Raw genomic sequence first — 19501 nt, forward strand, 5'->3', positions numbered from 1 at the left:
GTAGTGGAGTAGCTGCGAGGGTCTCCACATATTAAAGCTTCTCCCGCTGCTCATTTCCATATTCTTGGTTTGGCCTCATTATCGATGTCTACGGGGCAGATTTTATCCATTAAACTAATTAGAGCCGGCTACGTTCCTCTATGCCCCTTATTTCTACTGCCAGATATCTTCTACTTATCATCTTTTATCTGCTGGCGCCATTCAGGCACAGATGGTGCCAGCTCCATGGTCGGGCGACACTGTGCCAGCGCCATAAAGCTCATATAAAAGTGTAGGGAAAAAATCATCTTGTGTGTTATCACTGGGGGTGAAGATAGTCAGCGCTTTATTTTTTTTTTTTGCGTGACGTTAACTTTAGCCCCATCCGCAAATGTGCTTTTTTTTTTTTTTTTTTTTTTTTTTTAGAACAGACTGAGTCACCATCCTGTTGGCTGTTTTTTAGCTGTAAGTTCACGTTTCTCTGACACCTCCTGCTAGTTCAGGATTTTTTTTTTTTAGATTTTTACCTCCTTATTGTCTTATATGGCCTAAGGGGAAGCAGGCGAGAACCTGTACAGATGCATTGTATAGACGTACTATAAGCTGTGGTAAGAATGTGATGATAGAGCCGTCACCCCCTGCGAGTGGGAGAGGGTAGTCCTCTGGTCCTCATGGAAAAGTTTCAACAACTTTTCTTGCTGTCAGTGAATAGCGGAGTGATCACAGCGGTGTCTTGTAACCATGCAAGATTTTTCATATAATAAAAGTATAAAAATATATATAATATGATAAAAGTAAATTATAAAGCTTCCCACTGGAATCATTTTTCTAAAGTTATTTTTATCATTTTTCTTTACATTGTTCAGGATTGTGGGTTTTTTTGTGTTTTTTCATACACCGCTCCAATCCCTGGGATAAACAGAACTAAATGTTAACCCCGCTGCCCACCAGTAGCCACCACTTGGAGACACTCAGGAGCATACTGCATCATTAGAGAAATCAATATATACTCAGTATGCGGTCAGCTCTTGAGCTCCCCCTTCTGGTGGCTGCGCGTAGGCAGAATGTTTAAATGGTCACTGCCATTTATATAAACTTTACATAAATCAATAGTACATAAGAATATTAGAAGCTTTGTAATGTGTCTTATCAGAGAATTTTTTTTTCTCCACTTATGAGACACTTTTTCTCACCACCCACACCGCTGCCTGAAATCATCATTCACTCTAAAAATCTGACTTGTTTATAGATCAGTAGTACAAGCAAATATTAGAAGCTTTTTATTGTATCTGCCACGGGGTCCTTCTCCGATATCACACAATCAACAGAACGAGAGATGATTGAACAATCCAAAGGACATTTATTCCAAGTAAGTCAGAAGGTCCATCAAATAATCCACCGCACAGAGGGTAAAATAGTCCAGTAATGGGATAAATGTCCCAGGAGTTTAGTCCTAATCCTCCAGCAGTCCTTTTCCAGGGAAACCGGGGTTTCTCACAGTCTCTCTGGAGTGCCAGCTTCTCCCTCTGAGGATCAATCTTACTCCTTCTCGCTTGTCTTTTTCAGCCAGAATGAATAATCCCCCAGGTAAACCAAGAGTTTAGGTGGATCCCAGGCCCCCCTCCCCCAGACTTAGGGACAAAAGCCCAGAATGGGGTGATTAACCTGCAAACAGGACAATGTACACACAAGGAACACACAGAATGGACAGAGCACCACGCCGAAAATATAAACCTACACAAAATTATACACAACTCACAATATCACACCATCACAGTATCTTATCTGAGAAATCTCCTTTCTCCACTTATGGGACACTGTCTCATCCTCCCCCTCCCCTCGCCTCTTGAAATCATCATTCACTCTAAAAATCTGACTTGTTTATAAATCAATAGTATAAGTGAATATTAGAAGCTTTGTAATGTCTTATCAGAGCAATCTTCTTTTTCCTTTTTTGAGACACTTCTTCTCATCCCTCCCACCCTGCTTCCTGAAATCATCATTCATTCTAAAAATCTGATTTGTTAAAAAAAAAAAAAAAAAAATGAACTGCCAGTTCAGTGAGGGATCACTTACAGCAGAGTGAAACAGAGCAGCTTATCTCCACCCACCAACTGAGAGACAACTGATCTCTACCCACCAGCTCAGAGAAAACTGATCTCTACCCACCAGCTCAGAAACAACGGATATCTACCCACCAGCTCAGAGACCAATGATCTCTACCCACCAGCTCAGAGACAACTGATATCTACCCACCAGCTCAGAGACAACTGATATCTACCCACCAGCTCAGAAACAACTGATATCTACCCACTAGCTCAGAGACCACTGATCTCCACCCACTAGCTCAGAGACTACTGATAACCACCCACCAGCTCAGAGACCACTGATCTCCACCCACTAGCTCAGAGACCACTGATAACCACCCACCAGCTCAGAGACAACTCATCTCCACCCACCAGCTCAGAGACAACTCATCTCCACCCACCAGCTCAGAGACAACTCATCTCCACCCACCAGCTCAGAGACCACTGATCTCCACCCACTAACTCAGAGACAACTCATCTCCCCCCACTAGCTCAGAGACAACTCATCTCCACCCACCAGCTCAGAGACAACTCATCTCCACCCACCAGCTCAGAGACAACTCATCTCCACCCACCAGCTCAGAGACCACTGATCTCCACCCACTAACTCAGAGACAACTCATCTCCACCCACCAGCTCAGAGACCACTCATCTCCACCCACCAGCTCAGAGACCACTGATCTCCACCCACTAACTCAGAGACAACTCATCTCCACCCACCAGCTCAGAGACCACTGATCTCCACCCACTAACTCAGAGACAACTCATCTCCACCCACCAGCTCAGAGTCAACTCATCTCCACCCACCAGCTCAGAGACCACTGATCTCCACCCACCAGCTCAGAGTCAACTCATCTCCACCCACCAGCTCAGAGACAACTCATCTCCACCCACCAGCTCAGTCAACTCATCACCACCCACCAGCTCAGAGACCACTGATCTCCACCCACCAGCTCATTGACAACTCATCTCCACCCACCAGCTCAGAGACAACTCATCTCTACCCACCAGCTCAGAGACAACTCATCTCTACCCACCAGCTCAGAGACAACTCATCTCCACCCACCAGCTCAGAGACAACTCATCTCCACCCACCAGCTCAGAGTCAACTGATCTCCACCCACCAGCTCAGTCAACTCATCTCCACCCACCAGCTCAGAGACAACTGATCTCCACCCACCAGCTCAGTCAACTCATCTCCACCCACCAGCTCAAGTCAACTCATCTCCACCCACCAGCTCAGAGACAACTGATCTCCACCCACCAGCTTAGAGACAACTGATAATTACAGATAGCAGAGGGGAAACTAGTGAGAAATGCAGGATACAAGTCATATAATGTCCAGAAAGTGTTATTCTCTATATACACCCAGAACAGATTATGGGAATAGGAATACCGCAAACTGGAGCCTACAAACTATAATACTAAAAGTGTTGTAACCCACCGCCAGATTGTGAACTTGTACTTTTACACAGCGCGCTTTTTGCAATTTGCTCTTTTTTCGTTATCAACATCATAAAAGCTGTTTTGGGCAGGGGGTGTCCCTCTGCCGGTGTCTGTGTGAGGACAGATTAGTCATTACTGGCGTCTGGTCTGGAATGAACTTCAGATTGATTTACTAGTCGGCTGCATATAGCGGCGGTTACCTGGTGCAGAGTGTGCGCTCGCTGCTTATCAGACACGTCCTTATTGACTCATTTATCATCACCGCCACAAGACGTTCCATTAAGTAGGACCATTCAGCAAATTATACCCCGGAGTCGGCCCAAGCTTCACTTCTTGGCAGCATTTAGCATTTTACAATCAAGAAAGAAATTCCTGAACAAAAAAAAAGTTTGTTTCTTCTTAGTCGAATATTTCTTGATGTAAATAACAAAAAAAAAATTAAAATCCTTTATAAACCAAGAAGCAGAGTTCACCGGCTACGACTTCCCCATTGTATCCGGATTCCCTACAATGTACCAGAACAGGGGTTCTCAGTACAATCATTGGATATCTCTATTTCATGACTGCAAGCAGAGGTATGGAAGTGCCGAGGATCCTACAGTCTCAGTAAAAAACTTTAAACTTTATTCCAGGGGCATAACTATAAAGCTTTGGACTCCATATATAGCTTAAGGATAGGTCCCCATTTTACCACATCAATCGGACCTTCACTGTGGTATTTGGGGTATATATTCAGAGATCTACTACCTATTATTGATTTGCTGCAGAGTCGGAACTGCACATGTAGTTTTATGATGACGTGCCATCTTTTTTCATGAGCCCGCAGCATAAATGCACCATGTTAAATGCCCTTAGGACTGCAACCTGGTGGGACTCAACTACATCACAGTGGACTGCACCCAGACATGAAGCTCGAGCCTGACCAGAGCGTTGGCCACCACAGCTCTGTGGGCACAGGGAGGAGAATGTTAGTCTTACTTCTCCTTCAGCCCGAATCCAGAGGCCCACCATATTACTGCCCTTCATCATGATTTAGGGGTTCACGATCCCACTGCACTGTTCCTGGCTGCTCCAAACCTACTCTCTTCCCAGTCCCTATACCTCCACCAGTCCCTATACCCCAGTGCCTATTCACCCACTAGGCCCTGTACACCAGTGCTTATACACCCACAAGTCCCTGTACACCAGTGCCTATACACCCACCAGTCCCTGTACACCAGTGCCTATACACCCGCCATTCCCTGTGCACCACTGCCTATACACCCGCCATTCCCTGTGCACCACTGCCTATACACCCGCCAGTCCCTGTATACCAGTGCCTATACACCCGCCAGTCCCTGTACACTAGTGCCTATACACCCGCCATTCCTTGTGCACCAGTGCCTATACACCCATCAGTCCCTGTACACCAGTGCCTATGCACCCACCAGTCCTTGTATATCAGTGCCTATATGTACCGCCCCGGGGCTCGGCCGGCTGCTGAGCCGCTCAGGTCAGTGCTCGTCGGTGGGTGACTCGAGCTCCTCCCGGACCCGGGGGTCGCGTCTCTCTGACAGGGAGTTGGCGCTACGTGTAGGGATTTCGGTGGGGAAGGTTCACGGCCATGGCCGTGGAGTTTAAGGGTGTAAGTTCGTGACGCCACCCACGGATCGTGGTGAATGTGGACACCACCGCTGCCGTTAACTAGGCTCCCGGGGACGGTGTTATGCAGCCTGGTGTTGACCCCTCCGTGGGCAGGGGGTGATGGTCCCGGGACCCGGTGGTTGTGAGGTGCAGGCAAGATGGTGTGGTGTGGTGCGGTGCGCGGCCCGAGGGCACTGTTGTACTCACTATGACAGATACACCGGAGTCTCTGGTAAACCGAAAAGGATGGTGTTCGGTGCCCGCAGCCGCCTGCGCTTTGCCCCTTTCTCAAGTTGGTGGTTCCCGCCTTTCTCCTGCACCTCTGTGGTAGAACTTGACTGCCTATGCTTCAGCAATGGTAGTCCGCTCCCTGGCTTGATGTGTGTCGGGGAACCCGTTTGCCCGCAGGCGCTGGCCCGTGGGATCTCTCTGCCTGTGCGGTGGCTTTCTATCCCCCTCGGTGGGCTGTTGCCGTCTTTTGGGTCTTGGGACGGGAAAGGACCTAAGGACCTGACCTCAATCAGTGAATTCGACGTGGTCCAGTGGCTTCTGGACCTCGTTCTGGGTCTGAGTACCCCTCCTGGTGCTCCGGTTTCCAGTTGGCTCCCCGGTTCGGTACCGGCGGGCCACTACCCTGTCCCGGTCCCTTACGGTTCCACCAGACGTCTTCCCGGCTCCTGCAAGCAGCAACCACCGTCTGCCTCCTTGCCACGGTACCAGGGCTACGACCCCCGCACCGGTCAGTGTTGTTGCTGCAGACCTGACGCCACAGGCCTGCTGCACTTGAACTTGAATTCCACTCCACTGTACTCTCTGCACTCACTGACTGACTGTACTCACTGTTTGTTTCCTGTCTCAGGCCCTCTGGACTCCTCGGTGGGCGTGGCCAACCACCTGGCTCCGCCCCCTGGTGTGACCATTGAACACTGAGAGAGGTGACAAGGGTTTTGTAGGTTGGCTGCTGTCACCTTATTACAGGCTGGTGTTTGTGCAGGGGGTCTACCTGTGACTACCTGGCTAGTCCAGGGCGTCACATATACCCCACCAGTCCCTGTACCCCAGTGTCTATACACTCACCAGTCCCTGTACAGCACTGCTTATACACCCACTAGTCCTTGTACACCAATACTTATACATCCACCAGTCCCTGTACCCCAGTGCCTATACACTCACCAGTCCCTGTACCCCAGTGTCCATACACTCACCAGTCCCTGTACAGCAGTGCTTATACACCCACCAGTCCTTGTACACCAATACCTATAAACCCACCAGTCCCTGTACCCCAGTGCCTATACACCCACCAGTCATTATACATCAGTGCCTATACACCCACCAGCCCCTGTACACCAGTGCCTGTACACCCACCAGTCCTTGTACACCAGTGCCTATACACCCACCAGCCCCTGTACACCAGTGCCTATACACCTGCCAGTCCTTGTACACCAGTGCCTATACACCCACCAGTCCCTGTACAGCAGTGCCTATACACCTGCCAGTCCTTGTACACCAGTGCCTATACACCCACCAGCCCCTGTGCACCAGTGCCTATACACCCACCAGTCCCTGTACACCAGTGCCTATACACCCACCAGTCCCTGTACACCAGTGCCTATACACCCACCAGCCCCTGTGCACCAGTGCCTATACACCCACCAGTCCCTGTACACCAGTGCCTATACACCCACCTGTCCCTGTACACAGTGCCTATACACCCACCAGTCCCTGTACCCCAGTGCCTATACACCCACCAGTTCCTGTACACCAGTGCCTATACACCCACCAGCCCCTGTGCACCAGTGCCTATACACCCACCAGTCCCTGTACACCAGTGCCTATACACCCACCTGTCCCTGTACACAGTGCCTATACACCCACCAGTCCCTGTACCCCAGTGCCTATACACCCACCAGTTCCTGTACACCAGTGCCTATACACCCACCTGTCCCTGTACACAAGTGCCTATACACCCACCAGTCCCTGTACCCCAGTGCCTATACACCCACCAATCCCTGTACACCAGTGCTTATACACCCACCAGTCCCTATACACCGGTGCCTATACACCCACCAGTCCCTGTACACCGGTGCCTATACACCCACCAGTCCCTGTACACCGGTGTCATCACAAATGCCACTCAGCAGTAGGATCTTCAGAGTCACAGCCCCTCCTTAAGGCATCTTGCGGCCCCCTGACATCACCAACGTCCAGTTCCTCCCTGGTCACCACTGGATAATATCCGATGGCAGTAGCGATGCAAACCTGTCTATCATGGCAGAGAGGCATGTAGACCACCTGCAACTGCGATAGGTATGCCACTGATATATTTATTTCCAGAATACTAGGAAAACCTTGTAATCCAACTAGGTTATGCCATAAAAAGCTGGCTGGCATCTACACCTATTCCGAAAACGAGAGGACCCAAATTTTATCTGCTCGGCCTACCCACAGTGCAGGAAGGGAATAGGTCCTGGCCATCAGACCACCACTGATCAGAAAGTGATGACAAACCCTATCAATAGGCCATTAATATATCGATGCATTTTGGGGTTATTTCTTTCCTCGTCATGGTCGAGAACCTCTGGAAAGGTAGAGGTTTTTACTCACTAATGTGTCTTGTCCTCCACTGAACAGGGGGCCACAAGTGCCCTAAAGACTTGTCTAATATTTCTCTTCTCTTAATAATATTTTACCCCTCTTTACAGGTACGATCCCCCCACTCATAAAGTCCATAGAGTCCAGTGAAGAAGGACTGTCGACCAACAAGGGGATCAAAATGCTGGTGACCATCTCCTGCATCCTGATCGGCGTCCTGCTCCTCTTTGCTTTACTGCTGATTGTCAGGCGTAGAAGACGAGAACAGAGGCTGAAGAGGCTGAGAGGTAACATGAGTTTTCCTCTCATCATTAAAAAGATATCTGTGCTATACAATCTACTGACTGTCCAGGCTCCTAGACTTGTTTTAGGTCCATTCCATTCTGGGCACAGGAGTCGTACAAAGGTAGATCGTGGACCTTTACAGCTTCAGGTTGTAAGATATCGTTTAGGGGAAGTATGGAGACACAAGGATTGGGAGGACCACCAGAGGATTACTACTGACCCTGGAGACACCTTTAAGGGCTATTTGCTCTCGTTTTTATGGGTGGAGTGACAGGACCTGGGCTTTATTTTGCTACAACTAGAGAAAACGTAGAATGAATTTATGTCGAGCTTGGCTTCCCGACCATTATTGTCATTAAGTGCCATCAAGTCAATTTTGACTCCCAGCAACCACACAAATGACTCTTCTCCGGAGTGTTCGTGATTTCTACAATCCATCTATATCGGTGGAACCTCTCCCTTTCTTCCCATAAAGAATAATTTATAGGTTTGTCTCATATCTAATGATGTACAGGGGGGTACATGAGGCTGCTATGGGGCCTTGGTGAAAAGAGGCCCAGGTTGGTTGGTTCCAACATCTCCTCAACTCTAGAGCTGGACTTTCCTCTCTTAGACCTTCCCAAATTTTCCGAAACCCAGCAAATTCAGTCATGTCACAGAACAAAAGGAGGTGTTCCTGTACAGTTTGGGGCATCCTCTGGTAGTTCAGGAGGTGGAGTAGGGTTAGTTCATATTTTAGAAAAATTACATCATTAGAAAACACACAAATGGGGAAGGATCAGCAATAAACGCTTAGTGCCGCAACTGGAAGATTTGGCTTGATTTGTTCAAAATGTTAACTGGTTGCTGCTTTATTATTCTAAAAAGTCCAAAAGGATCCAAAAAAAAGGTTGAATAATAAAATTCTAGTTGCCTGCAGCCATCACTAAGAGGAGCTTCCTCCATAGGGGTATTAGGGAGCTCCGTGTGTACTCAGTATGCAATAAGATATTGAGCTCCCTCTAGTGGTGGGCGCTGAATAAATTTTAAACACTCAGGAACCTCACGTGGAGAAAATAAAATACAGAGGGCTGATGATGCTATCCGAGTGTAGTATTAATAGAAAACTTACCATGTTAAATCAAGAGGCTATGGATGAACTCAAATCCATAGAATATATAGATGAGAACATTAATAAGTAAAGAAGAGCAGACCCGTGGAAATTTGGATTCAGCCAGACTTTAGTTAAACGTTCGGTTTGGGACCCGGACTTGACACTGAATCCCATATAAGTCAATGGGGACCTAAAACCTTTGTGAAGTAAAATGGTCATAGAAAGGGCTAGGTGACTGCAAGACAAAGCAAAAAGGGGGTAAGAGCAGGACAATTGACCTGTAAACAAATGTGGATAGGGAATAAATAAAAACCTGTCAGCTTTACCTTAACTGGTTATCAAAAATAAAGGGGATCCGTCTCGGTGTTTTTAAGTAAATTATTTAAAAAAAATGGTGTGGGATCCCCTCTATTTTTGATAACCAGTTAAGGTAAAGCAAACAGCTGAGTGCTGCAGCCCACAGTTGTCTGCTTTACCTGCACTGGTTATCAAAAATAGGGGAAACCCCAAGTCATTTTTTTAACCTGCTCAGGTAAAGCTGACAGCTGGACGCTGGTATTATCAGGCTGGGAAGGTCCATGGTTATTTTGCCCTTGCCAGCCTAAAAATAGCAGCCCACAGCCACCCCAGAAGTGTAGCATCCATTAGATAATCCAATTCTGGCGCTTAGCCCGGCTCTTCCGATTACCCTGGTCTGGTTGCAATCTTTATTGTTCTTTATTCTTTCTTTATTGTTCACAGCAGCGTACAGGCATATTCCCCATGACGTAAAGCTTATTGAATGGTTGCACTGGAGCCTTTCAACAAACTTTATTAGCATATGAACAGCATTTGAAACTCGGACACAGACTTTTTTTTTTAAAGTTCTTATTTGAGTTTGCGCCCTGGACACCTGGGGTCCTGCACGAACCCTGAACTTTACCGATCGGGTTCGCTCATCCCTCCTCTTAACTATTCCTCTGCGGCAAGCCCTTCATTCAGGCATGGCATCCTTTTATCAGGACTCCCAATTATCCAAGAAACAATGAAAGAAAAGCAGAATAATTGTGCAACCTACACACATGGGCTTCTGCCGGAGATCAGAGCAGGACGACTTGGGCATGAACTGTGCAATAATTCTGATGGTGCGGATTGTTCCACTTTTCATTGATAGCAGACCATATTTTAACTTATAATTGGAAATATATAATGAGACATTTGTCAGAACAGAATGCTGAGCTCGTTTGAATGGTTTTAATGGTGGAAATTTTCTTTTCAAGTTCCGTTTTTTCATCTAGTTCCTAATGGCGGTGTTATAAATTCTTGGTGACGCTTGTGGAGATGAGCCCGCTCTGTACAGCGCAGGTGCCGGCTGTCCAAAACAGCTGACACCCAAGAGTAACTGCTGTGATCAGAGCTCATTTAAATTGCTACAGCTATTGGCCTGATATGCTGCCTTAGGCTATGTGCGCACTAGAGATGTGAAGTTTCTCGAGAAAATCTTCTCGAGAAACTTCTGGGAGTGAAGATTTGCTGAACTCCGGAAAAAATCCGCGGCAAAACCGCATGCGGATTTACCGCGGATTTGCCGCGGAATTGCCGCGAAATTGCCGCGATTTTCCCGCGGGTGGTTCCCTGCGGATTTTTGCAGGCTGTACTGCAGAAATCCGCGGGATACCTGCGGATTTAATGGACATGTTAATTTTCTCAAGAAAGTTTCTCGAGAAATTTCCGCACCGAAACTTTCTTGAGAAAAATCCGCACCAGTGCGCACAGCTTTTTTTTTTTCTCATAGAATTTCATGGGAAATGTCTGCACAAAGATTGCAGACATTTCTCAAGAAATTTCCGCGGCAAATCCGCGGGTAAATCCGCGGGTATTTTGCTCTAGTGCGCACATAGCCTTAGGCCCCCTTCACACTTCAGTGATTCTGGTATGTTTGTGCTTTTTTTTTTATGCATACCAGAATCACTGAGATACGCAGACCCATTATAATCAATGGGTCTGCTCACACATCAGTGATTTTTCACTGAACGTGTCTCCGTGTGGCGTAGTCCGTTTTTTTCTGGCATCACTAATGACCCACGGACCACACTATGGTGTGATCCGTGAGTGATCCATGAAACACTTACCAGAAAAACACTGACATATAAAATAATAAACATTTTCAACTCACCTCTCCAGCGACGCGCTGTGCAGCCTCCGCTCTCTGCAGCTCCTGCCCGGCTCATGAATATTCATGAAAGCAGGAACAGCCGACCCGGAAGTAGCTGCAGAGAGCGGTGGACGGACGCTGAAGAGCCGAGGAGTTCAGCACCATGGACAGCAGGAGCGAAGGCAGGTGAGTAATGTCCATTTGCAATCACGGATCACGGATTGCACATGGACAACCCACGTGTGTCGTGATTCACAGAACACGGAGGGACATAGGCATGTTTTACACGTCAGTGAAGAACGTCTGTGTTTTTCACTGACGTGTGAAGGGGGCCTTGGTGCTCCTTTAAAACTAACCACAGGCATGACTTCATAAGGCACGGTGATTTCCACTAAATACTGCACTACTGAACTATTTGTGTATAGTACAAGGGATGACATGATAGCAGTCTCATGTCCCTATGGAGATTAAAAAATACAGTGAAAAGTAAGCAAAAAAATATAGCATTTTGAAGCACCGAATCCCCCCTCTGCTGTTTTCTGATATAAAAGTATTGAAATTAAAAATAACCATATTCAATATTTCTTTGTCTGTAAAAGTCCAATTGTTCAAAATATTTAGCCCTGTAAACACTGAAAAGAAGAACAATTGACATTGCCAATTATGTTTGGTAGATCCTGTGTTATAGAGGTGTTATCAGTCATTGTGTAGGAAGAGGAGGTGAGCTGTGACATCACCTATTGTGAATGGTGGATCCTGTGTTTCTACTATACATAGAGATGTTATCAGTCATTGTACGGGAGGGGTAGGAGGTGAGCTGTGATATCTCCAATAGTGCATGGTGGATTCTGTGTTATCTACTGTATATGAAGGTGTTATCAGTCATTGTATAGGAGGGGTAGGAGGTGAGCTGTGATATCTCCAATAGTGCATGGTGGATTCTGTGTTATCTACTGTATATGAAGGTGTTATCAGTCATTGTATAGGAGGGGTAGGAGGTGAGCTGTGATATCTCCAATAGTGCATGGTGGATTCTGTGTTATCTACTGTATATGAAGGTGTTATCAGTCATTGTACAGGAGGAGGAGGATGTGAGCTTTGATATCATCTAAAGTGGATGTTGGATCCTTTGTTATCTACTATATAGAGGTGTTCATTGTACAGTAGGAGAAGGTGAATTGTGATCTCATATTGTGGATGGTGGATCCTGTGTTATCTACTGTATGTAGGGAAGTTATCAGTAATTGTACATGAGGAGGAGGAGGTGAACTGTGACATCACCTATTGGAAATGGTGGATCCTGTGTTACCTACTGTATATAAAGGTGTTATCCATCATTATACAGGAGGAGGTGAGCTGTGACATCACCAATTGTAAATGATGGAATCTGTATTATCAGTAGCAGAGGTGATACCTGTCATTGTAATCCTCCCTCTGATTAGAAGGAGCCTGCTGAAAACTTTCCTGAAGGAGAGGATTTCTGAGTCTAAAAAGCCCTAGTGGCCAGTGTGAAAATTGCAAGGGTATTAATTTTGTAGTGAAATAATTTTGTATTTACCCCAAAATGGTATCAATAAAAAAAAAACAATTAGAGGCACAAAAAACCAAACCCTCATACGGCTATGTAGATAGGTAGACAGAAACTTTAAAAAGTTACACTACAGTTCAAATGTTTAGGGTCACTTAGATATTTCCTTATTTTTGAAAGAAAAGCACATTTTTTTTCAATGAAGCTAACAATAAATTACACAGAAATCCCCTCTATACATTGTTAATGTGGTAAATGACTATTTTAGCTGCAAACGTCTGGTTTTAAATGCAATATCTACATAGGTGTATAGAGACCCATTTCCAACAACCACCACTCCAGTGTTCCATTGGTACATTGCGTTTGCTAACTGTGTTAGAAGGCTAATGGATGTTTAGAAATCCCTTGAAAACCCTTGTGCACGTATGTTAGCACAGCTGAAAACAGTTTTGCTGATTAGAGAAGCTATAACACTGACCTTCCTTTGAGCTAGTTGAGAATCTGGAACATTACATTTGTTGGTTCCATTGAACTCCCAAAATGGACAGAAAAAAGAGAACTTTCATGTGAAACTCGACAGTCTATTCTTGTTCTTAGAAATTAAGGATATTCCATGCGAGAAATTGCCAAGAAACCGAAGATTTCCTACAACGCTGTGTACTACTCCCTTCAGAGGAGAGCACAAACAGGCTCTAACCAGAGTAGAAAGAGAAGTGGAGGCCGCGCTGCACAACTGAGCAACAAGACACGTACATTAGAGTCTCTAGTGTGAGAAATCCACGCCTCACAGGTCCTCAACTGGCAGCTTCATTAAATAGTACCCGCAAAACGCCAGTGTCACCGTCTACAGTGAAGAGGTGACTCCAGGATGCGGCCTTCAGGGCAGAGTGGCAAAGAAAAAGCCATATCTGAGACTGGTTAATAAAAGGAAAAGATTAATATGGGCAAAAGAACACAAACATTGGACAGAGGAAGATTGGAAAAAAGTGTTATGGACGGACAAATCGAAGTCTGAGGTGTTTGGATCACACAGAAGAACATTTGTGAGATGCAGAACTACTGAAAAGATGCTGGAAGACTGCCTGACGCCATCTGTCAAGCATGGTGGAGGTAATGTGATGGGCTGGGGTTGCTTTGGTGCTGGTAAAGTGGAGATTAGTACAAGGTAAAAGGGATTTTGACTAAGGAAAGCTATCACTCCATTTTGCAATGCCATGCCATACCCTGTGGACAGCGCTTGATTGGAGCCAATTTCATCCTACAACAGGACAATGACCCAAAGCACACCTCCAAATTATGCATGAACTATTTAGAGAAGAAGCCGGCAGCTAGTATCTATCTGTAATGGAGGGGCAGCCCAGTCACCAGACCTCAACCCTATAGAGCTGTTGTGGGAGCAGCTTGACCGTATGGTGCAAAAAGTGCCCATCAAGCCAATCCAACTTGTGGGAGGGGGGAAGCATGGGGCGAAATATCTCCAGATTACCTCCGCAAATTAACACCTAGAATGCCAAAGATCTGCAAAGCTGGAATTGCTGCAAAGGAGCGTTCTGTGCCGAAAGCAAAGTGTGAAGAGAAAATTATTATTTCAAGTAACAATCATTATTTCTAACCTCGTCACTGTCCGGACGATATTCTCTATTCATTATGCAGCTCATCTGATAAATAAAAGTAGGATTTTTCATGGAAAAGACAAAATTGCCTGGAGGACCCCAAACATTTGAACTGTAGTGTATGGCTGATGGAAAAAATAGAAAATGTGACCGGTCGGGAAGGGGATTATGGGGTTAATGTATGCTCATGAAATAACGCTGTGTTTCACATCCACTATAATTCGCACTGCATATTCTGTTTTTTTATCTGTTATTTGGCTGCACAGATCAGTACAGATACATTGTAACCAAAGATGCAGCACTTGTGGAGATTAGGGACGTATGGAAAGGGCAGAGTCATGGTGGTCGCTCACACAGACGTGTGGAATTAATGACTACGGGCACAGAGGTCACTGAACCAAGAGGAGATGTAGCCAAAAGCTCAGAGAGACACTGCTGGATTACTAACCACACTCCCAGCCTGGATTACATCTCCGGGAAGGAGAATTAGGCCATTTTGTGCCATTCCTAGGAATAAAGGCAATAGGAGGTGGCAGAGTACTCTGCCCAAACTCGAGAGGTTAGACTCACTTGGCCTCCTAAATGCCCTCTTAGCCAAGGAGGTGAAAAGCAATGAGTGGCACCCAAAAAAAGCCTGAGACCTATACTAAGTGCCATAGTAGGGTTTACTCTACCTAAAAGTTCTCATGCAGGTGCCCAAATTTACAGAGGTGCACCTTGCCTCTGTTAGGATTATACCATTATGGGTAGACATAAGTATGAAGATTGGCATTGCCCTGACCGGCGTCCAGCCTGGTCCTCAGTGGCGGTGTCACGGTGATTACGGGGAACGCAGGGGGCAGGGGCTTCTAGACTGGCCCTCAGCATAGCAGGCCCTAGCTATCCTTGATCTCAGAGTTACCTACGAGAGGACGGTTAGAACAAAACTAATAACGTCTCCGAGGTCCTCTGGGCAGATGGTAAAGCCACAGATGGACAAGCGGCCGGAAGGCACAGCTTCAGAGGAACAAGAAAATAAAAAAACACAATCGGTGGTGTTAGCGGCACACCCACTGAGTATTGGACCTCTCCTGTTAACAGCATAGAGAGTTCTGAGGGAGACTGTCCATGCACATAGGGGGCACACCGGGACAGTAGATGCAGCCCAGTTAGCACCACTGAGCTCCTGCAGAAGGACTGTAACGGAGGAGGGAAAGCCGGATAACTAGCACTACCGTGCCTCACCACATTATCTTGGCATGACGGGCATCAGATGCCTAACCAGCCTACCGCTTCCAGTATAACACACAGCATTGTCACACACACTACAGAGCTGTAATGGCGCTATGGCCGCAATATGGCTGCACTGCTTTGCTAGTGATACAGAGCTAAAATGATGCTCGTGCAGCCATGGGCATCGTCCAGGATCTTTTAAAGACGAAGCCCTGCCCCAAGCTAATCACCTAATCACCAGATGACAATGGCGCCAGAAGCAGCCAATGAGGGACCGCTATGTCACCAATGACATCATTGACGACCAATCGGCGGCCGCCGCGTCTCTGGTGACATCAGCGATAGCCAATCAGACGTCACGTGCATGCACAGTAGTGGGAATCCTGCACTTAGAGCCAGGAGAAGCAACGGGAACCCGCGCATGCACAGTAGGGCTAAACAGGGACTTAGTCTCAGAACATACAAAGACCCTGGACACCTGACGCCTAGCAGCCAAGCACCTGGAGTGGCGGACAGGTGGTGCAGGAGTCAGCCGACACCATAGCAGGGGATGAGGACTGGGCATTAGCGGTTCGAAGCTCAGGAGAACCCCAAACCATAACACCTCTGAAAGTGAAAATGTCTGAGCTGCCTCCCTGGCCCTGCTCCTGACCAGCGCTAATCTTATTCCCCATTGTTCCAACCCCAGGGGAGGGCCGGGACAGGAGTGTGATTAAACCCACCGAAATAGTCAAACAGGGGAAACCAAAACTCTTATCTAACAGCACACTCACATATAAGAGCAAAGGAGAAAAATAAGAGCAGGGAGGAAACAGGAAGACGATGCGAGAACTTAACAACTCCAAGCACAAAGCAGTACAATCACCGGCAGGACTGGGACACAACAGCATACAGACCTAAACAGCAATAGACTATAGCCGGCATGGGAAGACAGATTCCACTCTCTTAAATGGAAAGGGAACCAATGTGATAGACTTCCAACAACATGTGACCCCAGAAGTAACAAGCAGGCTAGCAGAGGTTAACTCTTGCTAGCCTGACCATGAATGAGCCCACAGCTGGTCCACGCCTGAGCCTGCCTGTGTAGCTCAGTAGCACCAGAGATACCATAGTGTGGAGTGTCAGGATCTGTAGTGTGAACAGCGTCTGATGCCGCCACACACCAGAGGATGAAGACGTTCCTGCTCCGGCTCCACAGATGACCAGACAGCGTAAGACTGGGGCAATGTGAATATTTTTGCTCAACTCTAATTTTGCATAAATTCAAAATTACATTTTTCGAAAAAGTTTTCATTTTGTTGCGTTACAATTGACGACACTCACAAAAAAAACCCACTCAAACCCCATATCTTTCCATATAGTCATTTTTTCATCATTATTTCTGAGGTTAAATTGGGCGATGCCCCTAAAGGCTTCCTTATTTCTGCCATACAGGCAGAACATTATCGATCGGTTGCATCTTTTGCTGAGGATGACCATAATGCAGGACGCTCGGCAGTGGAACGTTACTTAGATTACCCAACATCCCGCCGCATTGTGCTAAGCGCGAGGGATTTTAATAATGCAGCGTACTGTATAAAGGTACAGAAGTGTCACCGTATACCCTCCTGAAGGGGACTGCTGGCAGAAAAGAAACTTTTAGGTGATCTCTATCGAGCTTCTCTCCTGCATATATTATTTACAGTCCTGTAAAATGAACCCGGCGCTCCTCGGCAGTCACTCTCTTTTATCTTTTTCTCTCTCCAAGAGCTAATGGCCTCATTGTGCTTGATCATTCTTCTAAATTGAATCATTTCCATGCTTTGTAACCTTGGCTCCTCAGTCGAAAAAAAAAAAGTCCACGATCCAACTTGCCAGCGAAGGAAAAGTCAGCAAATCACCCGGAGGCAGGTGTGGGGCGAGAATAAATAAAAACAGTGGCTGCAAGATGGGTTATTAACTTTCCATATGTGCTGGATTGTTGACCCTTATGCTCATGGGATAGCGCCATTATCATTAAGCTACACATAATTGCATAGTTAATACGGTTGAAAAAAGACACGTCTGCTGTAGCAGACATCTTCTGGTGACATTCGACATCCAGATGACAGGAGTGAAGACTGCCCTGATCTGGCTGCCTTTTGCACAAAACTCATGGCGGCATCAGACGCTATTCACATATCCTGACACTTCACCGTATGCTTTCTCTGGTGTTTCTGAGTTACACAGACAGGCTTGGGCGTCTACAAGCTGTGGGCTCGTTCATGGTCAGTCTAGCAAGATTTACTTCTGGGATCACATGTTGTTGGAAGCCTATCACATTTTCTTCCAATTTAAGACGGTGGAATCTATCTACCCATGCAGACTATAGTTTATTGCTGTGTTGGTCTGTGTGTTGTTGTGTCCCAGTTCTGCTGGTGATTGTGTTGCTTTGTGCTTGGAGTTGTTATGGAGTTCTTCTGTAACCTTTTTGTTTCCTCCCTGCTCTTATTTTCCTCCTTTGCTCCTATTGTCTTATATCTCTGTGTGAGCGCGCTGTTCCCTTCCCATTTAAGATGATGGAATCTGTCTTCCCATGCAGACTATAGTTTATTTCTGTGTTGGTCTGTTTGTTGTTGTGTCCCAGTTCTGCTGTTGATTGTGTTGCTTTTGTGCTTGGAGTTGTTATGGAGTTCTTCTGTAATCTTTTTGTTTCCTCCCTGCTCTTATTTTCCTCCTTTGCGCTTATTGTCTTACACCTCTGTGTGAGCTTGCTGTTAAATAAGAGTTTTGGTTTCTCTTCCTATTTAAGATGGTGGAATCTGTCTTCCCATGCTGACTATAGTTTATTGCTGTGTTGGTCTTTGTGCTGTTGTGTCCTAATCCTGCTGGCGATTGACTTGCTCTGTGCTTGCTGTTGTTGTGGAGTTATCCCATCATCTTGTTGTTTCCTTCCTGCTCTTATTTTACTCCTTTGCTCCTATTGCCTTATACCTCTGTGTGAGTGTGCTGTGAGATAGAGTTTTGGTTTCCCCTGTTTGTATATTTCTGTGGGCTTAATCACACTGCTGTCCCGGCCCTCCCCTGTGGTTGGGGGAAGGGGGTATAAGAACAGGGCTGGTTAGGCACAGGGCCAGGGAGGCGGCTCAGACATCCTCACCTTCAAAGGTACCTCTGAGACCACATCCATAGAGTTCAAAAGAGTGATGGGTAAGGATATAGGAAAGCAGTACAGGAATGAACCAATTTGCCCTAAAAGAGCAAATTTTCCTCCTCCTGATGCCGAGTGTCGATCTACTGGATCAATATTAAGAACAAGAATTTTATACATTTACATAGATATTTATATTATTTTCTTCTCAAAAACCATTTAAACCTTTCTGAATCCATCACCGGCTCCGCTCCGGAGATCGGCTGATCCACAGATTAATACTCGCATGGTAAAGACGCCTTGTATCCTCTGGAAAATGAACCTTTTCTTTCTCCGTTTTGTTATTGAGGGGTTCTACATTAAAGAGCTTCTCCGTACGGGACATTTTTTGTACTTGTAGTTATGTCTCGTCTCAATACTTAATAAATGTAATTCTTTTAGACTTTCCCGATAACTAAGATCCTCCATGTTTATCAGCTTTGTGGCTCTTCTTTGTACCTGTCCTAACTCCAGGGCCTCCTTCATTTGAACCGGTTCCCAGAACTGAGCAGATGAGGTGGCACTGACGCTTAGTATTTTGGGTCTCCCTGTCCCACGAGTCTAGGCCTTTCTCTGCAGCTGCCTGGCATTGAGCGCAACTATCATTCTACCCAGTGCTAATCCTCTGCCACCTCTTCCCTGCAATGTCAATAACCACACACTCAGCAATTGTTGCTCTATTTGCTTTGTATACAGGAGAGAACAGAACGACAGGCCGGATCCCAGCACCTCACACAATAAAAACCACCCGATTGTTCCAA

General features: G+C 46.3%; 1 protein-coding gene across 2 annotated transcripts in view; it reads left to right on the forward strand.

Annotated features, from left to right (window-relative positions):
- The window catches only part of DSCAM (DS cell adhesion molecule), a 656562-nt gene that overhangs the window by 553944 nt on the left and 83117 nt on the right, over positions 1-19501 (forward strand). For both annotated transcript variants that reach the window (XM_075334961.1, XM_075334962.1), the window contains exon 27: positions 7838-8014. In XM_075334961.1, the coding sequence (XP_075191076.1) occupies positions 7838-8014 (177 nt within the window). The remainder of the gene's footprint in view (positions 1-7837; positions 8015-19501) is intronic.

This window comes from Anomaloglossus baeobatrachus, chromosome 2, assembly GCF_048569485.1.
Source record: "Anomaloglossus baeobatrachus isolate aAnoBae1 chromosome 2, aAnoBae1.hap1, whole genome shotgun sequence".
Taxonomy (NCBI): Eukaryota; Metazoa; Chordata; class Amphibia; order Anura; family Aromobatidae; genus Anomaloglossus; species Anomaloglossus baeobatrachus.